General features: G+C 37.8%; 1 protein-coding gene across 11 annotated transcripts in view; it reads left to right on the top strand.

Annotated features, from left to right (window-relative positions):
• SLC9B1 (solute carrier family 9 member B1) overlaps nt 1-24,774 on the top strand; it is a 149,711-nt gene that overhangs the window by 96,054 nt on the left and 28,883 nt on the right. For 10 of the 11 annotated variants that reach the window (XR_004182743.1, XM_031664391.1, XM_031664393.1 and 7 more), the window contains 4 exons: nt 16,772-16,878; nt 17,723-17,872; nt 21,683-21,791; nt 22,686-22,822. Coding sequence is in view for 10 of the 11 variants with exons in the window: in XM_031664391.1 (XP_031520251.1) it covers nt 16,772-16,878; nt 17,723-17,872; nt 21,683-21,791; nt 22,686-22,822 (503 nt within the window). In the remaining variant the exon portion in view is untranslated. The remainder of the gene's footprint in view (nt 1-16,771; nt 16,879-17,722; nt 17,873-21,682; nt 21,792-22,685; nt 22,823-24,774) is intronic. The other variant, XM_031664395.1, reaches the window with a different exon arrangement.

Consider the following 24,774-nt stretch of genomic DNA (forward strand, 5'->3'; position numbering starts at 1 on the left):
GCAGACGGCCTGTTGTGGGACTTCACTTTGTGACGGTGTGATTCAATTCTCCTTAATAAACTCCCTTTCATACATATATATATCCTGTTAGTTGTATCCCTCTAGAGAACCATGACTAATACAGATTTTGATACCGAGGTAATGGGGTATTGCTATGAGATACCTGAGAATGTGGAAGTGACTTTGGAACTGTGTAATGGGCAGAAGTTGGAAGAGTTTGGAGGACTCAGAAGAAGACAAGAAGATGTGGGAAAGTTTGGAACTTCCTAGAGACTTGTTGAATGACTTTGACCAAACTGCTAATAGTGACAAGGACAGTGAAGTCCACGCTGAGGAGGTCTGAGATGGAGTTGAAGAACTTGTTGGGAACTGAAGTAAAGGTCACTCTTGCTGTGCTTTAGCAAAGAGACTGGTGGCATTTTGTCTCTGCCCTAGAGACTTATGGAACTTTGAAATTGACAGAGATGATTGAGGACATCTGGTAGAATAAATTTTGTTTTTGTTTTTTTTTTTTTGTTAAGTTCTAGGATACATGTGCACAACGTGCAGGTTTGTTACATAGGTATACATGTGCCATGTTGGTTTGCTGCACTCATTAACTTGTCATTTACATTAGGTATTTGTCTTAATGCTATCCCTTCCCACTCCCCCGCACCCCATGACAGGCCCCAGTGTGTGATGCTCCCTGCCCTGTGTCCAAGTGATCTCATTGTTCCGTTCCCACCTGTGAGTGAGAACATGCGGTGTTTTCTGTCCTTGTGATAGTTTGCTGAGAATGATGGTTTCCAGCTTCATCTGTGTCCCTGCAAAGGACATGAACTCATCCTTTTTTATGACTACATACTATTCCATGGTGTATATATGCTATAATTTCTTAATCCAGTCCATTATTGATGGACATTTGGGTTGGTTCCAAGTCTTTGCTATTGTGAATAGTGCCACAATAAACATACGTGTACATGTGCCTTTATAGTAACATGATTTATAATCTTTTGGGTGTATACCCAATAATGGGATTGCTGGGTCAAATGGTATTTCTAGTTCTAGATCCTTGAGGAATCACCACAATGTGTTCCACAATGGTTCAACTAATTTACACTCCCACCAACAGTGTAAAAGTGTTCCTATTTCTCCACTTCCTCTCCAGCACCTGTTGTTTCCTGACTTTTTAATGATTGCCATTCTAACTGGCATGAGATGGTATCTCTTTGTGGTTTTGATTTGCATTTCTCTGATGACCACTGATGATGAGCATTTTTTCATGTGTCTGTTGGCTGCATAGATGTCTTCTTTTGAGAAGTGTCTGTTTATATCCTTTGCCCACTTTTTGATGGGGTTGTTTGTTTTCTTCTTGTAAATTTGTTTGAATTCTTTCTTTGTCAGATGGGTAGATTGCAAAAATTTTCTCCCATTCTGTAAGTTGCCTGTTCACGCTGATGGTAGTTTCTTTTCCATGTGGAAGCTCTGTAGTTTAATTAGATCCCATTTGTCTATTTTGGCTTTTGTTGCCATTGCTTTTGGTGTTTTAGTCATGAAGTTCTTACCCATGCCTATGTCCTGAATGGTATTGCCTAGGTTTTCTTCTAGGGTTTTTATGGTTTTAGGTCTAAAATTTAAGTCTTTAATCCATCTTGAATTAATTTTTGTGTAAGGTGTAAGGAAGGGATCCAGTTTCAGCTTTCTACATAAGGCTAGCCAGTTTTCCCAGCATCGTTTATTAAATAGGCAATGCTTTCCCCATTTCTTGTTTTTGTCAGGTTAGTCAAAGATCAGATGGTTGTAGATGTGTGGTCTTATTTCTGAGACCTCTGTTCTTTTCCATTGGTCTATATATCTGTTTTGGTATCAGTACCATACTGCTTTGGTTACTGTAGCCTTGTAGTATAGTTTGAAGTCAGGTAGCATGATGCCTCCAGCTTTGTTCTTCTTACTTAGGATTGTCTTGGAAATGCGGGCTCTTTTTTGGTTCCATATGAACTTGAAAGTAGTTTTTTTCCAATTCTGCGAAGAAAGTCATTGGTAGCTTGATGGGGATGGCATTGAATCTATAAATTACTTTAGGCACTGTGGCCATTTTCACAATATTGATTCTTCCATGCTATTCCATGAGCACAGAATATTCTTCCATTTGTTTGTGTCCTCTTTTATTTTACTGAGCAGTGGTTTGTAGTTCTCCTTGAAGAGGCCCTTCATACTCCTTGTAAGTTGGATTCCTAGGTATTTTATTCTCTTTGTAGTAATTGTGGATGGGAGTTCACTCATGATTTGGCCCTCTGTTTGTCTGTTAATGGTGTATAGGAATCTTTGTGATTTTTGCACATTAATTTTGTATCCTGAGACTTTGCTGAAGTTGCTTATCAGCTTAAGATATTTTGGGCTGAAATGATGGGGTTTTCTAAGTATACAATCATGTCAGCTGCAAACAGGGACAATTTGACTTCCTCTTTTCCTAATGGAATACTGTTTATTTCTTTCTCTTGCTCTTGCCTGATTGCCCTGGCCAGAGCTTCCAATACTATGTTGAATAGGAGTGGAGAGAGAGGGTATTCCTGTCTTGTGCCAGTTTTCAAAGGGAATGCTTCCAGTTTTTGCCCATTCAGTATGATATTGGCTGTGGGTTTGTCATAAATAGCTCTCATTATTTTGAGATACATTCCATCAATACCTAGTTTATTGAGAGTTTTTTTATCATAAATGGCTGTTGAATTTTATTGAAGGCCTTTTCTGCATCTATTGAGACAATCATGTGTTTTTTGTCATTGGTTCTGTTATGTGATGGATTACGTTTATTGATTCTCCTATGTTGAACCAGTCTTGCATCCCAGGGATGAAGCCAACTTGATCGTGGTGGATAAGCTTTTTGATGTGCTGCTGGATTCAGTTTGCCAGTATTTTATTGAGGATTTTTGCATCGATGTTTATCAGGGATATTGGTATAAATTCTCTTTTTTTGTTGTGTCTCTGCCAGGCTTTGGTATCAGGATGATGTTGGCCTCATAAAATGAGTTACAGAGGATTCCCTCTTTTTCTGTTGATTGGAATAGTTTCAGAAGTAATGGTACCAGCTCCTCTTTGTACCTCTGGTAGAATTCGCCTGTGAATCCTTCTGGTCCTGGACTCTTTGTTTGGTAGGCTGTTAATTATTGCCTCAATTTCAGAACCTGTTATTGGTCTATTCAGAGATTCAGCTTCTTTCTGGTTTAGTCTTAGAAGTGTGCATGTGTCCAGAAATTTATCCCTTTCTTCTAGATGTTCTAATTTATTTGTGAAGAGGTGTTTATAATATTCTGTGATGGTAGTTTGTATTTATTTGCAATTGGTGGTGATATCCCCTTTATCATTTTTTATTGCATCTATTTGATTCCTCTCTCTTTTCTTCTTCATGAGTCTTGCTAGCAGTCTATCAATTTTGTTGATCTTTTCAAAAAACCAGTTCCTGGATTCGTTGATTTTTGGAAGGGTTTTTTTGTGTCTCTATCTCCTTCAGTTCTGCTCTGATCTTAGCTATTTCTTGCCTTCTGCTAGCTTTTGAATGTGTTTGCCATTGCTTCTCTAATTCTTTAATTGTGATTTTAGGGTGTCAATTTTAGATCTTTCCTGCTTTCTCTTGTGGGCATTTAGTTCTATAAATTTCCCTCTACACACTGCTTTAAATGTATCCCAGAGATTCTGGTATGTCTGGGAGAATCACACAACTGTCTTTGTTCTCATTGGTTTGAAAGAACACCTTTATTTCTACCTTTATTTTGTTATTTACCCAGCAGTCATTCAGGAGCAAATTGTTCAGTTTCCATGTAGTTGTGCAGTTTTGAGGGAGTTTCTTAATCTTAAGTTCTATTAGATTGCACTGTGGTCTGACAGTTTGTTGTGATTTCTGTTCTTTTACATTTGCTGAGGAGTACTTTACTTCCAATTATGTGGTCAATTTTAGAATAAGTGTGTTATGGTGCTGAGAAAAATGTATATTCTGTTGATTTGGGGTAGAGAGTTCTGTAGATGTCTATTAGGTCTGCTTGTTGCAGAGCTGAGTTCAAGTCCCGGATATCCTTGTTAACCTTCTGTCTCGTTGATCTGTCTAATATTGACAGTGGGGTGTTAAAGTCTCCCATTATTATTGTGCGGAAGTCTACGTCTCTTTGTAAGTCTCTAAGGACTTGCTTTATGAATCTGGGTGCTCTTGTATTGGGTGCATATGTATTTAGGATAGTTAGCTCTTCTTGTTGAATTGATCCCTTTATCATTATGTAATGGCTTTCTTTGTCTCATTTGATCTTTGTTGGTTTAAAGTCTGTTTTATCAGAGACTAGGATTGTAACACCTGCTATTTTTTGCTTTCCATTTGCTTGGTAGATCTTCCTCCATCCCTTTATTTTGAGCCTATGTGCGTCTTTACACATGAGATGGGTCTCCTGTATACAGCACACTGATGGGTCTTGACTCTTTATCCAATTTGCCAGTCTGTGTCTTTTAATTGGAGCATTTAGCCCATTTACATTTAAGGTTAATATTATTATGTGTGAATTTAATCCTGTCATTATGATGTTCACTGGTTATTTTGTCCATTAATTGATGCAGTTTCTCCATAGCATCAATAGTCTTTACAATTTGGCATGTTTTGCCATGGATGGTACTGGTTGCTTCTTTCCATGTTTAGTGCTTCCTTCAGGAGCTCTTGTAAGGCAGGCCTGGTGGTGACAAAATCTCTCAGCATTTGCTTGTCTGTAAAGGATTTTATTTCTCCTTCACTTATGAAGCTTAGGTTGGCTGGATATGAAATTCTGGGTTTAAAATTCTTTTCTTTAAGAATGTTGAATACCGGCCCCCACTCTCTTCTGGCTTGTAGAGTTTCTGTGGAGAGATCCGCTGTTAGTCTGATGGGCTTCCCTTTGTGGGTAACTCAACCTTTCTCTCTGGCTGCCTTTAACACTTTTTCCTTCATTTCAACCTTGGTGAATCTGACAAGTATGTGTCTTGGGGTTGCTCTTCTCGAAGAGTATCTTTGTGGCGTTCTCTCTATTTCCTGAATTTGAATGTTGGCCTGCCTTGCCAGGTTGGGGAAGTTCTCCTGGATAATATCCTGAAGAGTATTTTCCAACTGGGTTCCATTCTCCCCATCACTTTCAGGTATCCCAATCAAACGTAGATTTGGTCTTTTCACATAGCCCCATATTTCTTGGAGACTTTGTTCATTTCTTTTTATGCTTTTTTCTTTAAACTTCTCTTCTTGCTTTATTTCATTTATTTTATCTTCAATCACTGATACCCTTTCTTCCACCTGATCGAATCAGCTACTGAAGCTTGTGCATGCGTCACGAAGTTCTCGTGCCATGGTTTTCAGCTCCATTAGGTCATTTAAGATCTTCTCTACACTGTTTATTCTTGTAAGCATTTGTCTAATCTTTTTTCAAGGTTTTTAGCATCGTTGTGATGAGTTCAAACATCCTCCTTTAGCTCAGAGAAGTTTGTTATTACTGACCTTCTGAAGCCTACTTCTGTCAGCTTGTCAAAATCATTATCCATCCAGCTTTGTTCCATTGCTGATGAGGAGCTGCGATCCTTTGGAGGAGAAGAGGTGCTCTGGTTTTTAGAATTTTCAGCTTTTCTGCTCTGGTTTCTCCCCATCCTTGTGGTTTTATCTACCTTTGGTCTTTGATGTTGGTGACTTACAAATGGGGTTTTGGTGTAGATGACCTTTTTATTAATATTGATGCTATTCCTTTCTGTTTGTTAGTTTTCCTTCTAACAGTCAGGTCCCTCAGCTGCAGGTCTGTTGGAGTTTGCTGGAGTTCCACTCCAGACCCTGTCTGCCTGGGTATCACCAGTGGAGGCTGCAGAACAACAAATATTGCAGGACAGTAAATATTGCTGCCTGATCCTTCCACTGGAAGCTTCATCCCAGAGGGGCAGCTGCCTATATGAAGTGTCTGTCAGCCCCTAGTGTGAGGTGTCTCCCAGTTAGGCTACACGGAGGTTAGGGAGCCACTTGAGGAGGCAGTCTGTTCATTCTCAGAACTCAAACGCCATACTGGGAGAACCACTGCTCTCAGTGCTGTCAGACAGGGATGTTTAAGTCTGCAGAAGTTGCTGCCTTTTGCTCAGCTATGCCCTGCCCACAAAGGAGGAGTCTAGAGGCAGTGGGCCTTGTTGAGCTGCAGTGGGCTTCACCCAGTTCAAGCTTCCTGGTCACTTTGTTTACCTACTCAAGTCTCAGCAATGGCAGACGCCCCTCCGCCAGCCAGACTGCCACCTTGCAGATCAATCTCAGACTGCTGCCCTAGCAATGAGCAAGGCTCTGTGGGCATGGGACCCACTAAGCCAGGCATGGGAGAGAATCACCTTGTCTGCTGGTTGCTAAGACCTTGGGAAAAGTACAGTATTTGGGTGGGAGTGTCCTATTTTTCCAGGTGGTCTGTCACAGCTTCCCTTGGCCAGGAAAAGAAAATCCCCTAACCCCTTGTGCTTCCCAGGTGAGATGACACCCTGCCCTGATTCAGCTCACCCTCTGTGTGCCTGTATCCACTGTCCAACTAATCCCAATGAGAGTAACCAGGTACCTCAGTTGGAAATGCAGAAATCTCCTGTCTTATGCGTCAATCATACTAGGAGCTGCAGACCAGAGCTGTTCCTATTTGGCCATCTTGGAACCCATCCAGGACATCTGGTAGAAGACATTTCTAAGCAGCAAAGTGTTCAAGATATGACCCGAGTGCTCTTAAAAGAGTTCAGTTTTATGCATTCACAAAAAGATGGTTTAGAATTGGAACTTATGTTTAAAAGGGAGGCAGAGCATAAAAGTTTGGAAAATTTGCAGCCTGATGATGTGATAGAAAAGAAAAACCCATTTTCTGGGGAGAAATTCAAGCTGACTGCAGAAATTTGCAGAAGTAACAAGGAGCCAAATGTTAATTGCCAAGATAATGGGGAAATTGTCTCCAGGACATGTCAGAGTTCTTCACGACAGCCCCTCACATCACAGGGTTGGAGGCCTACAAGGAAAAAAAAATGGTTTTGTGGGCCAGGCCCAGAGCTTTGCTACTCTGGGCAGTCTTGGGACTTGGTGCCCTGTGTCCCAGCCATGGCTAAAAGGAGCCAACGTACAGCTCAGGCTGTTGCTTCAGAGAGTTCAATTCCCCCAAGCTTTGGCAGCTTTCATGTAGTGTTGGGTTCATATACTAGTTGGCCATTTGTATTTTTTTTTGGAGAAATGTCTATTCAAGTTCGTCTTAGTCCATTCCTGCTGCTATAACAAAATACCTTAGGCTGGGTAATTGATGAAAACAGAAACTTATTTCTTGCAGTTCTGGAATGTGGGAAGTTTGAGATTTAGGCTACAACAGACTCAGTGACTGGTGAGAGCCTATTCACTATAGATAGCACCTTCTCTGTGTCCTCACATGTTCAAAGGGGAAAACAAACTCCCTTAAGCTTCTTTTGTAAAGGCCCTAGTCCCATTTCCGAGGGCTATGACTTCATGACCTAATCATCTCTAAAATGCCCCACCTCTTAATATTATCACATTGAATATTAGGCTCCAGCATATGAATTTTGGGAGAACATAAACATTTGGACCATAGCAAAGTCAATTGACCATTTCTCATTTAGGTTGTTCTGTTATTGAGTTGTTGTTCTGTATATATTTTAGATATTAACCCCTTATCAGGTATTTGGTTTTCAATTATTTTCTCCTATTCTGAGCATTGCCTTCTTACTGTGTTGATTGCTTCCTTTGTCATGCAAAAGTTTTTAAGCTTGATGTAGTCTAATATGTCTATATTTGCTTTTGTTGCCTATGCTTTTGGTATCATATCTAAGAAATCATTGCTCAATTAAATGTCACAAAGCTTTTCTCAACTTCATTCTTTTGCTTGTGGATATCCATTTTCCCCTTCACTATCTGCAGAAGAGACTGTTCTTTCTCCATTGTGCAGTCTTGCGCATCCTTTTCAAAAATTGTTTGCCCATACATGTAAGGGTTTATTTCTGAGCTTTCTATTCTTTTCCTTTGGTTAATGTATCTGTCTTTATGCCAGTACCACATGGTTTTGATTACTGAAGCTCTCTAACATATTTTGAAATCTTGAAGTTTGGAGCCTCCAGCTTTGTTTTTCTTTCTCAAAATTGTTTTGGCTATTTGAAATCCTTTGGGGTTCCATATAAATATTAGGATTATTTTTTCTATTTCTACCCCCAAAAAAGTCATTAGGATATTGCTAGGGATTGCAATGAATCTGAAGATCACTTTGGGTAGTGTGGCCATCTTAACTATATTAAGTCTTCCAATCCATGAACATGAATGTCTTTCCACTTTGTGTATCATTAATTTCTTTCAGAAATGTTCTGTAGTTTTTAGTGTACAAGTCTTCCAACTGCTTTGTTATATTTATTCCTGTTTTATTCTTTTTGATGCTATTGGAAACGGTATTATTTTGTTTCCTTTCCTGGTTTTTCATTGTTAGTTTGGATACACAACTGATTTTTGAGTGTTGATTTGGTATCCTGCACCTTTGCTGAGTTTTTTAAGTTAATTCTAAGTTTTTTTTGTGGAAATTTTAGGGTTTTCTACATATAAGATCATACCATCTGTAAAAAGAGATACTTTTCTCTTTTTTCTTTCCAATTTAGATAGCTTTTATTTCTTTTTCTTGCCTAATTTCTCTGGCAAAGACTTCCAGTACCATGAGAATAGAAGGAAAGAGAGAGTGGACAATCTTGCCGTGTTCCTGGCCTTAGGAAGAAAGTTTTTAGTTTTCACCATTGAGTATGATATTGACTGTGGCTTTTCTTATATGGCTTTTATCATGTTGAGGTATTTTGCTTCTGTTCCTAGTTTGCTGAGTGTTTTTATCACAAAAGGATATTGGATTTGTCAAATACTTTTTCTGCATTAAATAAGATGATCATGTGATTTTTGTCCTTTACCCTGTTGATGTGCTGTATTACATTGAATAATTTTTGTGTGAACCCATACAAAAGTCATTTTGCATCAGTTTGCATTTCAGAGATAAATCCCACTTTGTTCATGCTGTATACTACTATTCGTATGTGGCTGAATTATATTTCCTAGTATTGTGTTAAGGGGTTTTGCATATTCATCAGAGATATTAGTATGCAGTTTTCTTTCCTTATAGTATCTTTGTTTATATTTGATATCTGAGTAATACTGACCTCATAAAATGAGTTTGGAAGTGTTCCCTCCTCTTCAAACTTTTAGAAGAGTTTAAGAAGAATTGGGTTTTTTGTTTGTTTGTTTTTGAGATAGGGTCTTACCCTGTCACCCAGGAGATAGGATCTCACTCTTTCACCCAGGTTGGAGTGCAGTGCTCTATCATGGCTCACTGCAGCCTTAACCTCCCAAGCTTAAGCGATTTTTCTACCTCAGCCTCCTGAGTAGCCTCAGGCACACATCACTATGGTCAAATAAATTTTTTATTTTTTGTAGAGATGAAGTCTCACTGTGTTGCCCAGGTTGGTCTCGAACTCGTGTACTCAAGCAATCCTCCACCTTGGCCTCCCAAACTGCTGGGATTACAGATGTAAGCCACCACACCCAGCTAGGAATTGGTGTTAATTCTTTAAATATTTGGTAGAATTTTGCAGTGAAGTAATCTGGTCCTGGGCTTTTCTTGGCTGGGAGGTTTTTGATTCCTGATTCGGTTACTAGTTATAGGTCTATTAAGATTTTTTATTTTGTGACTTAGTCTTGGTAACTTGCATGTTACTGGGAATCTGTTCATTTCTCCTAGGTTATCCAACTTGTCAGTATATAATCATTCATAGCAGACTCTTAGAATCCTTTTTATTTCTGTATTATCCGTTGCAATGTCTTCTCTTTTGTTCCTAAAAGAAGTTGAGTCTTCTTTATGTTTTTCTTAGGTATTCTACCTGATGATTTGTCAATTTTGTTGAACTTTGAAACAACAACTAGTTTCACAGTGTTTTTTCTATTCTCTAGACTTTTTTTTTTCTTTGAGATGGCGTTTCGCTCTTGTCGCCCAGGCTGGAGTGCAATGGCACAATCTCAGCTCACTGCAACCTCCACCTCCTGGTTCAAGTGACTGTCCTACCTCTGGCTCCAGAGTAGCTGCGATTACAGGCATGTGCCACCATGCCTGGCTAATTTTGTATTTTTTAGTAGAGACAGGTTTCTCTATGTTGCTCAGGCTGGTCTCGAACTCTCGACCTCAGGTGATCCGCCTGCCTCGGCCTCCCAAAGTGCTGGGATTACAGTCATGAGCCACTGTACCCGGCCTTCTGCTCTAGACTTTATTATTTCCTTCCTTTTGCTAACATTGGGTTGAGTTTGTTCTTTTTCTAGTTTCTTGAGGTGTAAAGCTAAGTTGCTGATTTTAGATCTTTCTTATTTTTTAATGTAAGTAGTTAGATATATAAACTGTCCTCTTAATATTGATTTTGCTGCATCCCACAAGCTTTGGAATGTTGTGTTTCCACTTTTATTTGTCTCAAGACATTTTCTAATTTTCCTTGTGACTTATTCTTTGACTGTATTCATCAGAGTTCTCCAGAGGGTCAGAACCAATAGGAAATATAGATATAGATATAGATATAGATATATGCATATAAAAGAGAATATATTTTTATATATATGAAATATAATTTATTAAGCAGGATTGGCTCACATGATTACAAAGGCAAAGTCCCACAATAGGCCATCTATAAGCTGGAAAATGAGAGAAACCTAGCGCATGGCTCCCAAGGAAGCCAGTGACATGGCTCAGTCCAAATCTGAATGTCTCAAAACCGGGGAAGCTGACAGTACAGCCACTAGTCTGAGGCCAAAGGCCTGAGAGCTCCCAAAAGGCTGCTGATGCAAGTCCCAGAGTCCAAAGGCCAAAGAACCTAGAGTTTGATGTGCAAGGGCAAGAGGAGAAAAAGGCATACTGCTCTGGAAGAGAGAGAGAGTACATAAAAAAGAAATCCAAGCAAGCTGAATGTTCCCATTCTTCTGCCTTTTTTGTTCTAGCCACACTTGCGACCAATTGCATGATGCCTACCCACAGTGAGGACAGGTCTTTCTCAGTCCACTAACTCATGCATCATTCTCCTCTGGCAGCACCCTCACAGATATACTCAGACACAGTGCTTCATCAGGCATCTAAGCGTCCCTCAATTGAATTGACAATTAATATTAACCATACAGGCCAATTGGTTGTTTAAGAGAGTATATTTTTGTAATTTCCACGTATTTATTACTTTTCCTTTTTCCTTCTGCTATGAATTTCTAATGTCACTTTATTATGGTCAGAAAAGATACTTAGTATGAGTTCAGTTTTCTCGAATTTTTAAAAACTTGTTTTGTGGACTAGCATGCCATCTATCCTGGAAAAGTCTTGGTATGTACTTGAGAAGAAAGTGTATTTTGCTATTATTGGGTGAAGTGTTCTATATATGTCAAATAGGTCCAGCTGGTCTATAATGTTGTTCAAGTTCTCTGTTTTCTGGTTGATCTTCTGTCCGGTTGTTGTATCTATAATTGAAAGTGGAATATTGGAGTTTTCTGTTATTATGATGTTATCTATGTTGCCCCTCAATTCTGTCTAGTTTGGCTTCATATATTTGGATGCTGTACTGTTAGTTGCATATATATTTATAATTGCTATATCTTCTTGGTCAATTGGCCCTTTTATTATTATGTAATGTCCTTGTCTCTTATGCTACTATTTGACTTAAACTCTATTTTGTCTAAGTATGGCCATCCTTGTTCTCTTTTGGTTACCAACTGCAATGAGTATCTTTCTCCATCCTTTCACTTTCAACCTTTGTGTGTCTTTAGATCTAATGTGAGTCTCTTGCATATAGTATATATTTAGATTTTTTTAAATCCATTCAGCCAGTCTCTGTCTTTTGATCGGAAAATTAGCCTATTTGCATTTAAATTAGTTATTGATAAGGAAGGGCTTACTATTGTCATTTTGTTAATTGTTTTCTATATGTCTTGCAGCTATTTTGTTCCACTTTTCCTCTCTTCCTGCCTCCCTTTATGTTTCACTGATTTCTTTTTTTTGGTAGGGACATGCTTTGATTCCTTTCTCATTTTTATTTGTGTATCTTCTATAGGTCTTTTCTTTGTGGTTACTGTAGAATTACATGAAAATATCTTATAGTTATAATAATCTATTTTAAATTGACAACAACTTAACTTCAATCACATACAAAAACTCTACTTCTTTACATCTCCTTCTCACTTTGTTATCAGTGTCACACAATACTTATTTTTATATTGTTTATTTATATAATTTAATAAAGTAATGTTATGCTTTTACCTTTTAAATTCCATGCTTCAATTACAAGTGAATTACAGGCTGGGTGTGGTGTCTTACACCTGTAGTCCCGGCACTTTGAGTGGCCAAAGTGGGAGGATCGCTTGAGCCTAGGAGTTTGAGACCAGCAAGACCTTATCAATACTAAAAATTTAAAAATATTATCTGAGTGTGGTGGTGCATGTCTGTAGTCCCAGACACTTAGGAGGCTGAATTGGGAGGATTGCTGTAGCCCAGGGCTGCAAGGCTGCAGTGAGCCGTGATCAAACCACTGCACTCCAGCCTGGGCAACAGAGCAAGACTCTGTCTCAAAGAAGAACAAGAAACAAGTAAAGAAGAAAAGTGTTCTACTTACCACCATTACAGTATTACAAGATTCTGTGTTCACTCATATATTTACCTTTACCAAAGAAGTTTATATTTTGTATGCTTTTGTATTTCTATCCAATATCCTTTCATTTCCACTTAAGGACTCCCTTTAACATTTTTTGTAAGGTAGATCTAGTGGTGATTGACTCCCTCAGCTTTTACTTCTCTGGGGAACTCTTTGTTTGTCCTTCATTTTTGAAGTGCAGTTTTACTGACTATATAGTTCTTGGTTGACAGTTTTTTTGGGGTTTTTTTTCAGCCCTTTTAATATATCATCCCATTCTCTTCTGGCCTGTAGAGATTTTGCTGTGAATTCCACTGATAAGCATATGACATCTCCCTCGTATGTGAAAAGTTGCTTTGATCCTGTTCCTTTCAAGATTCTCTCTTTGTCTTTGACTTTTGACAGTTTGATTATAAGGTGTCTCATTGTAGGTTTTTTGCAAATTATTTAACTTGAAATTCTTTGAGCCTCTTGGATTTGTATGTTCATTTCCTTCCTTAAATTTGAGTTTTTGGTCATTATTTTTTTAACTGGCTCTCTACCCCTTTATTTTTCTCTTCTCCTTCTGGAACTTTCATAATGCATACATTAGTCTGCTTGATAGCATCCTGTAAGTGTCTTAGGCTCTCTTCACTCTTCATTCCTTTTCCCTTTTGCACCTCTGACTCTGTAATTTCAAATGACTAGTCTTCAGTTTCACTGATTCTTTCTTCTGCTTGATGTTATTGAAAACACCTTTGCAAAAATTATAATTGAAGAAATTATGACAGTGAAAGAGATCAGACCTAATCAACTCCATCTTGCTTCTAACATTTAAACTGTCCTTGTCCATTCCTAGCAGTAGGATGAACTAATTTTGGGAAAGTATTCAGTTCATGGTTTGACTCTGAAACCAAGTTGATAATAGCCATCTCCCGAAGAGATCCCCTTCTTGCCTGGGGACCAGTCTGCCTTTGCAGGATAAACAAATTAGCTACAACATTAGAAATTACAGTTTAGGGGTTATGCAGCCTCTGGCTCCAAGAATCTGAACCTCTCCAAATTGCTCCTGGGAATAACATCACTATTGTAAAACCTAAAATCGGTGCTTGAGATATTTTGCAGACCCTGCACTAGATGAATCAGCTGATACCACCCAGACTGGTATTCTGGCTCAACTAGTTCTGCCATACCACCTACAAATAGAAGACAGCAAGAAAACATCACTTCAACCCCCTATGATTTCATCTCCAACCTTACAAATCCCCACTTCCCAAGCCCCTACCTGCCAAATTATCTTTAAAACTTCTGATCCCTGAATACTCGGGGAGACTGATTTGAGTAATAATAAAACTCTGGAGTCCCACACAGCTGGCTCTGCATGTATTACTGTTTCTCCATTGCAATTCCCCTGTCTTGATAAATCAGCTCTGTCTAGGCAGGTCACAAGGTGAACCCACTGAGCAGTTAGTTACACAGTCTGTTGGTGATTTCCTATAGTGAATTTTTCAATTAGCTATTGTATTCCTTAGCTCCAGAGTTTCTGCATGATTCCTTTTGTTTGTTTGTTTGTTTGTTTCTATCTCTTTATTAGTATTTTCATTTTGTTCATTAATTATTTCCTACTTTCATTTAGTTGTCTATTTCTGTTGTCATTGGGCTTCATTAAGAGAGTTAATTTGGATTCTTTGTCAGGTAACTCATTTATCTATTTCTTTAGGGTTGGTTTCTGGAGATTTATTTTGCTCCTTTAATTTAGTCATTAGGTTTCTCTGTTTCTTCTTATGCCATGTTATTTTTTATTTATTTTTGCCAAGATTTGGACGTTTGAAAAAACTGCCACTTCTCCCAGTTTTTATCAGCTGGCGTCATACGGAAGACCTTTACCTGAATCAGCATGGCTATAGGCTCTAGCAGCCTCTCAAATCTTTTCTGGGAATGCATCTTCTTTGGGTTTATACATGCAATATCCCAAGTAGAGGTTTGCCAGTTTCTTTTTCTGGAGCTGTTACTCCCTCTGGTATCTGTCTGTCTGTGGTACTGCAGGTTCCCTGGTGCTGCATCATCTCTGACCTCTCCTTTATTCTCAGTGGCTCCCACGTTTCCAAAGTATGCTGGTTGGGTGTCAAGTTAGAGAGAGAGAGCTTCAGGTAGCCTCATAAAACTGTTACATTCCAGTCTTCTCTTTCCCTGCTAATGGAGAAGCTACAAGTGGAGTGCTTTCTCCCAGCCACACCAACCTATTCCAGCTTGGGGAAGGGGTATCATGAGTATAATACAACAGCTTTTCTTATTTGTTCAATGCCACTATTCTTGGCTTTGCACTTGTCTGTGCTACTACAACTTCTTAATGGTTTTTTGTTTGTTTGTTTGTTTGTTTGTTTTTGAGACAGAGTCTCGCTCTTTCGCCCACGCTAAAGTGCAGTGGCATGATCTCAGCTCACTGCAAGCTCTGCCTCCCGGGTTCACGCCATTCTCCTGCCTCAGCCTCCCGAGTAGCTGGGACTACAGGTGCCCACCACCATGCCCGGCTAATTTTTTTGTATTTTTAGTAGACATGAGGTTTCACCCTGTTAGCCAGGATGGTCTTGATCTGCTGACCTCGTGATCCGCCCGTATCGGCCTCCCTGCATGCTGGGATTACAGGCATGAGCCACCACACCCGGCCACAACTTCTTAATGGTTTATGGAACTCCATAAAGGCTTTTAGACCATATATTGTTGTTCAGTTGGTATCTTTGTGGAGAATCAAAGTTTGGAGCTTCCCATTCCACCATCTGGCTGACATCACTCTGTTTATATTATTTTTTATTTTTATTATATTTTATTTTCTTGAGATAGGGTCTTGCTCTGTCAGCCAGGCTGGAGTGCAGCCTCGAACTCCTGAGTTCAAGGGACCTCCTCCCTCAGCCTACTGAGTACTTGGACTATAGGCACACACCACATACCTGGCTAATTTTTTAATTTTCTTGTAAAGATGGGATATCACTCTGTTGCCCAAGCTGGTCTCAAACTCTTAGAAGTTCAAGCAGTCCTTCTGCCTTGGCCTCCCAAAGTGCTAGGATTAAAGATGTGAGCCCACCATGCCCTGCCTATTATATTTAGTAGAAAATATGTCTAAAAATATGCTTACTTACTATATTGAATCCACTACCCAGAGCTTAACTGAACTATTTTTGTGACTCAGAATCTGTGTTTTTTTTATTTTTTGTTTTTTACTTATTACAATGAACTACAAGTATGGATTTATTAATATTAATGAATATAAAATATACTGGAATCTTTTGTATTTTTTTTTTCCTTTTGTCTTCACCAAAAGCAGATACTTAAATATACTGAAATCTTAATTGACCCTTGAATGTTTCTAGGACTGACCCTGGAGCAAAAATTTTTATGTTGTTATTACGTTGTTCTTTTTATGTTAAAATCATTTGTTTCTTTTTCATATAGTATATCAAAGAAGAATTGTTAATATAGCCCTTACCAGCCATGTGCTAAGTGCCACAGGTGTTTTGGTCTCTCTCCATTCTTGTACCTCACTTGGTCTTTTTTTTTTCTTTCTTTTGGAGGTGTAGTCTCCCTCTTTCACCCAGGCTGGAGTGTAGTGGCATGATCTCAGCTTACTGCAACCTCTGCCTCCCGGGTTCAAGTGATTCTCCTCCCTCAGCCTCCTGAGTACCTGGGACCACAGGTGTGCGCCACCATGCCCAGCTAATTTTTGTATGTTTAGTAGAGATGAGGTTTCATCATGTTGGTCAGACTGGTCTTGAACTCCTGACCTCAAGTAATCCACCCTCAGCCTCCCAAAGTGCTGGGATTACAGGCGTGAGCCACTGCGCCCAGACTACCTCACTCTTTTAAGTTGGCTGTGTAAGTGGGGGAGCATCTTGTGGCTCGTTAAGTCTTTGTTTTCTGGCCTATTTATATAATGGACATTTCCGAGTTGTGTGTGTATATTAAATTATTTGAGAGTATATATTTAATGGACTAAATAGATCTACATGTTTAAAGACCATTTTCATATGTTTGTTCTGCACAATGCTTACCTTTCTTCATGAACCACCTAGATTTGCTTTTCTGATGTGTAGTATATATGAAAATATTTCTTTGTGAATTTTTTTTTTATTGTGTGCCCCTACAGGTGGTATAGTTAATAATGCCATAGCCTCTATAAAGAGCATATCTATTAGTCTGCTGGGAGGAATTGTTTTGGGATTTTTTGTTCGATATTTTCCAAGTGAAGACCAGGTATATACAAAATCTATTTTATGGAAGTATAGTGTTAGACATTTTTTTCAAAATATTAAACTTTGGTAAGATCCATGAAACTTAATACTTAATTCTATTTCTCTAAAACTAGCCTCCAATGCCTGCTCTGTACTTGAAACTGAGCACAGCAGTGATTGATACAGGTCCATGGCTTTGATTAAAGTCTCTGCTTCCTGATTTGGCAAATAAGGAATATAAAAATATATATTTAATGCAGAGTATCCCTCTGAATTATACTTTCCCTTTCTCTACTAAATTGCCTACTGATATTTGATAATTTCCCCCAAATTTTCCCTTAAATATTTTAAGGGGAGATAGGTTCCCATTAATTTCTGCATATTTTCTGACTTAAATTCACTCCTACTCTCCTTTGACAAAGGCAACACTCTTAAACTTAGCCATTTCCTGCCTTAAATGAAAATATGCCATTATTTTTGTATTTCTATAATTTCTATCCAAATTTAGCTGTAACATATTGGCCAAAGAGACACTCAAATATTTTTTAAGAATTCATTGGATATGTTATATGAAACTGGAGATTGTATGGGTCTCTTTTCTTCTTCACTTAAAGTAATATTTTAACCATTTTACTGATATTAGTATCAGAGATATGGCAGAAAATGAAACGTTACTAATTGTAAATTTTGTTACTTGGTAGTAAGTCTCCTAAAATTTATAGTGAGAAAGAAAATCAAAATTTTAGACATTTAATATAATGTTTAAAGACATAATATCAAAGGGTCAAAAATATATAATAGATAATGTCAAATCTTGTATTATATATTTAATGTAAACTAATTTCTAAATATCTATCTAATTCTAGAAAAAACTTGCATTGAAGAGAGGATTCCTTATTTTGACTATGTGTGTTTCTGCTGTCTTAGGCAGCCAACGTATAGGTGTACATGGATCTGGAGGATTATTCACCCTAGTGTTGAGTTTCATTGCAGGGACAAAATGGTCCCAAGAAAAGGTGAATATTTTTAATACGCTGTATTTTAAAAGCTAAAACAACTGAATTTTTTACTATATTTAGGAAATCCCCTCATTCTGGTTGGAAAATGTTCCAAAAGGTTTTCTGTCCTCAAGAAAGTGTATGAATCACTCAAGGAAATAAAATATTTAGGAAAAGCACCTGAAAATATACTAATATGGAATCAGAAGTTGAGTTATCACATCAGGCTTCTCTTTTTGCTAAGAGTTATATAATATTATTATATTACTTTTATGAATGTAATTATTTTATTCATTGAAATTTTAATTATACAATTAATCCATGAAAAATGTTTGTAAAAGGCCAGGCACAGTGGCTCATGCCTGTAATCCCAGAACTTTGGAAGGTTGAGGCGGACAGATCACCTGAGGTCAGGAGTTTGAGACCAGTGTGGTCAACATGGTGAAACCCCATCTCTACTAAAAATACAAAAATTAGCCGGGCGTGGTGGTGTGGTGGTGGGCACCTGTAATCCCAGCTACTCAGGAGGCTGAGGCAGGAGAATCACCTGAACCCAGGAGGCGGAGGTTGCAGTGGGCCGAGATCATGCCATTGAACTGCAACCTGGGCAACAAATGCAAAACTCCATCACAAAAAAATAAATAAATAATAAACAAATAAATAAAAATAGAAATGCTTGTAAAATAATAAAACATAGAATAAAATGTAAAAGATTTCTTTATTCCCCACCACTCTCAAATATCAAACCCCCTTACACTTTTAGGTAACCAGTATTCTATTTATAGACATTGAGATCATTTCCACTTTTTGTTATTTACAAACAGTGCTGTCGTAAACAGTGTTGTTCATGTCTTTTTTTGAGATGCAGTTTCAATCTTGTCACCTAGGCTGGAGTGCAGTAGCATAATCTCGGCTCACTGCAACCTCTGCCTCCTGGATTCAAGCGATTCTTCTGCTTCAGCCTGCCTAGCAGCTGGGATTACAGGCATGCATCACCACACCCAGCAAATTTTTGTATTTTTAAGAGAGACAGGGTTTCACCATGTTGGCCAGGCTGGTCTTGAACTCCTGACCTCAGGTGATACTCCTGCCTCGGCCTCCCAAAGTGTTGGAATTACAGGTACATCTACTGAGATAGAGTCCTATAAATGATCTTTTTTTATTATTATTATTTTTTTTTTTAGAGACAGAGTCTCTCTATGTTGTCCAGGCTGGTCTCAAAATCCTGGGCTCAAGGGATCCTCCCAACTTGACATTGCAAAGTGCTAGGATTACATGCATGAGCTACCACGCCTGGCTGGAAATGATGTATATTTTATTTTGATGGACACTGCTAAATTATCCCTTCAAAAGATTTTGGTTGTTTACATTCTGCCAACAGTTCACAAAAATATCTAATGTCTTAACTCATCAACAGCACTTGATATTATCACTAGTTCTATTCTTTCTACTATTAGATGACCTCATCATTCAGTTCTTATAGTTTCTTACAATTATGTGATGTCATTATTCTTTATTTACATTTCTCTGATTAGTAGTATAGTAAACTTCTCTTCATATATTCTTTTTAAAATACCTATGATCTTCTTTGACCATATTTATTGGGTTATTTATTTTTTTGTTTCTAATTTATAGTTTCTAGTGGTGTTAGGGCTACAGATCCTTTGTTATGTATATATTGCATATAATTTTTGCTTATCTTCAACTTTGTTTATGGTGTCTTGTGTATGGAAGTAAAATTTCCTATGACCAAACCTATTGGTTTTTCCTTTTTTGGTTTTGGATTCTGCATCTCATTTAAGAAGGACTTTCTCACTGAAGGTTATAACATATAAACATTACAAAGATATACTATTTTGTATATTATCATTTAATATTTTGGTAGTTTTTGATTGTTTAATTTGTTTCTTCATTTAGTCTTTTAATCTATCTGGAATTTATCTTTGTGAATGCTGTGAGGTAAGGAGATATATATATACATGTGTGTATCTTACAAACTATATATATTTATACACACATACAGTTTGTAAGTTAACTGAACAGAGATAGAATTACATCATGCGTGATGTGTGTGTGTGTATATATATACACACACATAAATATACATATATATTCAGACACACATATATACTTGCATGTGATGAATATGTACATACAGATATATGCACATAAACTAGACGGTCATTTTTTGCCAAATTGTTTGTTTATTGACCAATTCATTAATAGTCCAGTTTTTTAACATGAACTAAATTCTCCCATATATATTAATTCTGAAGTCTATTTAATCCTACTTCTCTATTTCTATGCCAACACCACTGTTTTAAATCACTGCAGTTTTATGTTTCAAAATCTAATATAGATTATACTTCTTTTTAAAGTATTTTTTGGCTGTTCCTACACATATTCTTTCTTAGATAAATTTTAGAATCAGCTTGAGAAGTTCCCTAACCAAAAATCATAGTGGCATTTTGTTTAGTATTCTTATATAATCATAATTATAAAAGAAATGAAATGAATGAAATGCAAATCAATAAATAAAATTAAAACTACAAGAATTTTTTTAAATGATAAAAGAAACAGAACTAAAATAAGTTTTAAAGATTAAAAGTAACAAAAAGGATAGTTATGCTGTAAAGAATACTAACACTGTTTTTCTTTGTTTTTCTTTTTTTTAACCATAGTTTAATAAGTGGGAATCAGAAAACGCAGTCTTAAGGGAAATAGTTTTGAAGATAGTTTATGCCTCAAGGAAGAGACACCGAAGTTCTTACGTATCTTCTGTTTAAAAAAAAAAAATGTTAAACCCAGACTGAGACTGAAATCTCTTCATCCAAATTCCTGAAGAAGAGCCAGAATACTGTAGGCCAATAGGGCCTTTCCTGTAACCTTTTAATTGGGGAAGTAGCACTGGGAGGCATTCGTTTCCAGAAAGGGAAGCTGGGTAGGCAACTAAATGAGAATCTAATATATGTTTTGGTTTTGTTTTAAGGAAAAAGTAACTAAAGTATTCAACATGGGTTCTTTGGAAGCAGGCCTCTCAGACTTCCAAATTGTTTTTCCTAGTAGTATATGCTATATCAGGATTCACTTTAATGGGATTGAGTTCCAGGATGGTTGTTAGTGGAGGGCTTCCCAACCCCTTTCTGAGAACCCAAATGTTTGCATGAACTGGGTATGTTCTCATCAGGCATGATGTAGTTCTATCTCTGTTCGGCTAACTTACAGACAAAATCTGGAACTCATACTAAACATGGCTAGAACCCTAAGGATATCATTTATTTTGTGACAAAATGGCCAAATAGTATTATTTTATTGCTTTGTGAGTTTCTTTTAATCAAATTCTACCTAAGTGCTTGAGTAAAACTATCAAAGTGCTCAGTTTTTATTAAGTTTAACATTTTTATTAAAATAAAATGTCTTAAGTTTATTAAATATTAAGTGACTTTCGGCCAGGCATGGTGGCTCATGCCTATAATGCCAGTGCTTTGGGAGGCCACAGCCAGAGATCACTTGAGGACAGGAGTTCCAGACCATCCTGGGCAACATAGCAAGACCCCATCTCTACAAACAATTTAAAAATTAGCCCGGCATGGTGATACACACCTGTAGCTCTACTTGGGAGGCTGAGGTGAGAGGATCACTTGAGCCCAGGAGTTCAAGGCTACAGTGTGCTATGATTATGCCACTACACTCCAGCCTGGGCAACACAGCAAGACCCCATCTCTAAAATACTTAAAAAGTGAAAAAAAAAAAAATGGGGGAGACTTTAAGTTTCTGAAATGTATTTATGTGCCAAAATAATTATAAATGTATTTCTCTTTTCTATAGATGAAAGTCCAAAAGATTATTACAAATGTATGGGATATTTTTCAACCACTTCTTTTTGGTTTAGTTGGAGCAGAAGTATCTGTTTCATTGCTTGAATCAAATACTATTGGTAAGAATAATTAGAACACAAAAATATATGAAATTCAAAAATATTTAAGAAAATTATAAATACTCTTATTTTTATTTACAATATATCTTTGAATGACTACAAGGACCTTCTTCAGAAACACATGTTGATACAGTGTCATATTTTCATATTGCTCTTCCTTTACACTGTGTGCTCTGTTTTCTTTTTAAACCAAGGACAGCCCTGAATATCTTCCCTGAGTTATCTGAGGAAATAAATATAAGATTTCTTTCCTGAGGGAAAATATTTGATACGATCAGCACTTTTTGAATACTTTCATTTAAAAGTATTGGCTGGGTGTGGTAGCTCATGCCTGTTATCTCAGCCCTTTGGGAGGCCAAAGCAGGCAGATTTCTTGAGGTTAGGAGTTCGAGACCTGCCTGGCTAACATGGGGAAACTCCCTCTCTCCTAAAAATACAAAAATTAGCCCAGTGTGGTAGTGCACACCTATAATCCCAGCTACTCAGGAGGCTGAGGCAGGAGAATCATTTGAACCCGGGAGTCGGAAGTTGCAGTGAGCTGAGATTGTACCACTGCACTCCAGCCTGGGTGACAAAGCAAGAATCCTTCTCAGAAAATAAATTATTATTAATAAAAATAAAAGTATTCAAAAAAGGTCTATTAGTTCAAAATTGTATAAATGTCATCTGTCTTATTTTTCATGGTACCTCCATCATCAGATAATCTCTTGCACTTTACAGAGAATCCTCAATTGTATTCATTTTTTATAATCATTGATTTTATGTAAAAAATAAACACATGAAGAGACAATAGCCTTAAAATGCTTTCAAAAGTTTTAGAAATCATATTCCTGAGCATAAAGAGCACTTCTTCACAAATATTTTGTTATTTATGTTTGTTTTCATCTGTTGTAGGCATATTTGTTGCCACTCTGAGTTTGGCATTATGTGTTCGAATTTTAGTCACATATACATTGATGTGCTTTGCTGGTTTTAGTTTTAAGGAGAAAATATTTATTGCTTTAGCATGGATGCCCAAAGCTACAGTACAGGTAAGAACATATCAAGCCTATTGCTTAATGCTTTCGTTTTGATGCTTTTAAAATTTTAAATGAAAAATGTTACTCCAGTCACAAAATATGAGCTATTATCCTTACTTTTTAAATGTTTGAATGTAACCAGTCCCAACTACTCAAGAGTCTGAGACAGGAGAACCACTTGAACCCAGGAGGCAGAGGTTGCAGTGAGCTGAGATGGCACCACTGTACTCCAGTCTGGGTGACAGAGCAAGACTGAATCTCAAAAAAATAAATAAATAAATAAACAAAAACAAACAAAGAAACTTAATGTTACTTTCTTCTCTTTTTATTTTCATTTTGAGACCAGTTCTCACTCTGTCACCCAGACTGGAGTGCAGTGGTGTGATCACGGCTCACTGCAGCCTCAACCTCCTAGGCTCAAACAATCTTCCCACATCAGCCTCCTGAGTAGCTAGGATCACAGACAACTGCCACCACACCCAACTGTGTTTCTTCTGATTTTTTTTTTTTTTTTTGGAGACAGAATCTCACTGTGTTGCCCAGGCTGGAGTGCAGTGGCATGATCTTGGCTCACTGCAACTTCTGCCTCCCAGGTTCAAGTGATTGTCCTGCCTCAGCCTCCTGAGTAGCTGGAATTACAGGTGCACACCACCACACCCAGCTAATTTTTTTTATTTTTAGTAGAGATGGGGTCTCACCATGTTGGCCAGGCTAGTCTCAAACTCCTGACCTCAAGTGATCCACCCACCTCAGCCTCCCACAGAGCTGGGATTACAGGCATGAGCCACTGCGCCTGGCCATTTTTTCTGCTTTTTTGTAGAGAGGAGGTCTTGCTATGTTGCCCAGGCTGGTCTTGAACTCCTAGGTTCAAGTGATCCTCCTGCCTCAGCCTCCTGAAGTTCTGGGATTACAAGCATAAGCCACTGGGCCCAGCCAATGTAACCTTTTTAAATCTCAGTTTTAAAAGCAATTCTTTTGAAATTAAAAAGTATTCTTTCAATAAGTACTTCCTAAGTTTATGAAAATATGTTTTGTATTTTCCTAAAATATATAATAAGAGTATATCTGAAAATTGGAGTTTTTATATTTTACTGAATATAACAAAGCTAAATGTTGCAATTTTAAAAAGCAGAGACACAGGCCAGGCATGGTGGCTCATGCCTATAACCCTAGCACTTCGGGAGGCTGAGGCGGACAGATCACTTGAGCTCAGGAGTTCAAGACCAGCCTGGGCAACATGGTGAAACCCCATCTCTACAAAAAATACAAAAAAATTAGTCAGGGGTGGTGGCACGCACCTGTAGTCCCAACTACTTGGGAGTTGAGGCAGGAGGAGTGCTTGAACTCGGGAGGTTGAGGCTGCAGTGAGCTGAGGTCACACCACTTCACTCCAACTTGGGTGACAAAGTGAGACCCTGTCACAAAAAAAAAAAGTAAAGTAAAATAGAGACACATCGACTTTTTAAAAAATACTTTCCCTACCTTTGCCACTCACTCCATCACACAAATGCACATATATTGTTTTTAATTACACATTTATTTGTATAACTATTTGGTTAATGGCTAAATCCCTGCCCCCGCCCCCTTGATAGACTATGTAAGGAGAGGGACAGTGTCTGGTTGTTGCAGTTGTTTTTCATTATTTCTCCCTGGCACCTAACACAGTGCCTGACACACAGGAGGCAAATATGTATTGCATGTCTGCAAGAATGAGTGAATGGAAAGGGAAACCTTGTAATTTTGCCCTCTTATTCGAGGATATTCTCCTCCTACTGAAATATATTGCTACTTATTGTTAGACTATTTAACTTGGCAGCATAATATACCTTAATTTCCTGTGGTTCTTAGTTGTTATTCCAAAACAGAAGCTCCTAAATTTTCATGCAAGAAAACCTCTATTATCATGTTAGAAAAGCAGGTTTATAGGGCCAGACTACTTGTTTTGAATACCATGTTATTTGCCC

Source organism: Papio anubis, chromosome 3 (assembly GCF_008728515.1).
Source record: "Papio anubis isolate 15944 chromosome 3, Panubis1.0, whole genome shotgun sequence".
Classification (NCBI taxonomy): Eukaryota; Metazoa; Chordata; class Mammalia; order Primates; family Cercopithecidae; genus Papio; species Papio anubis.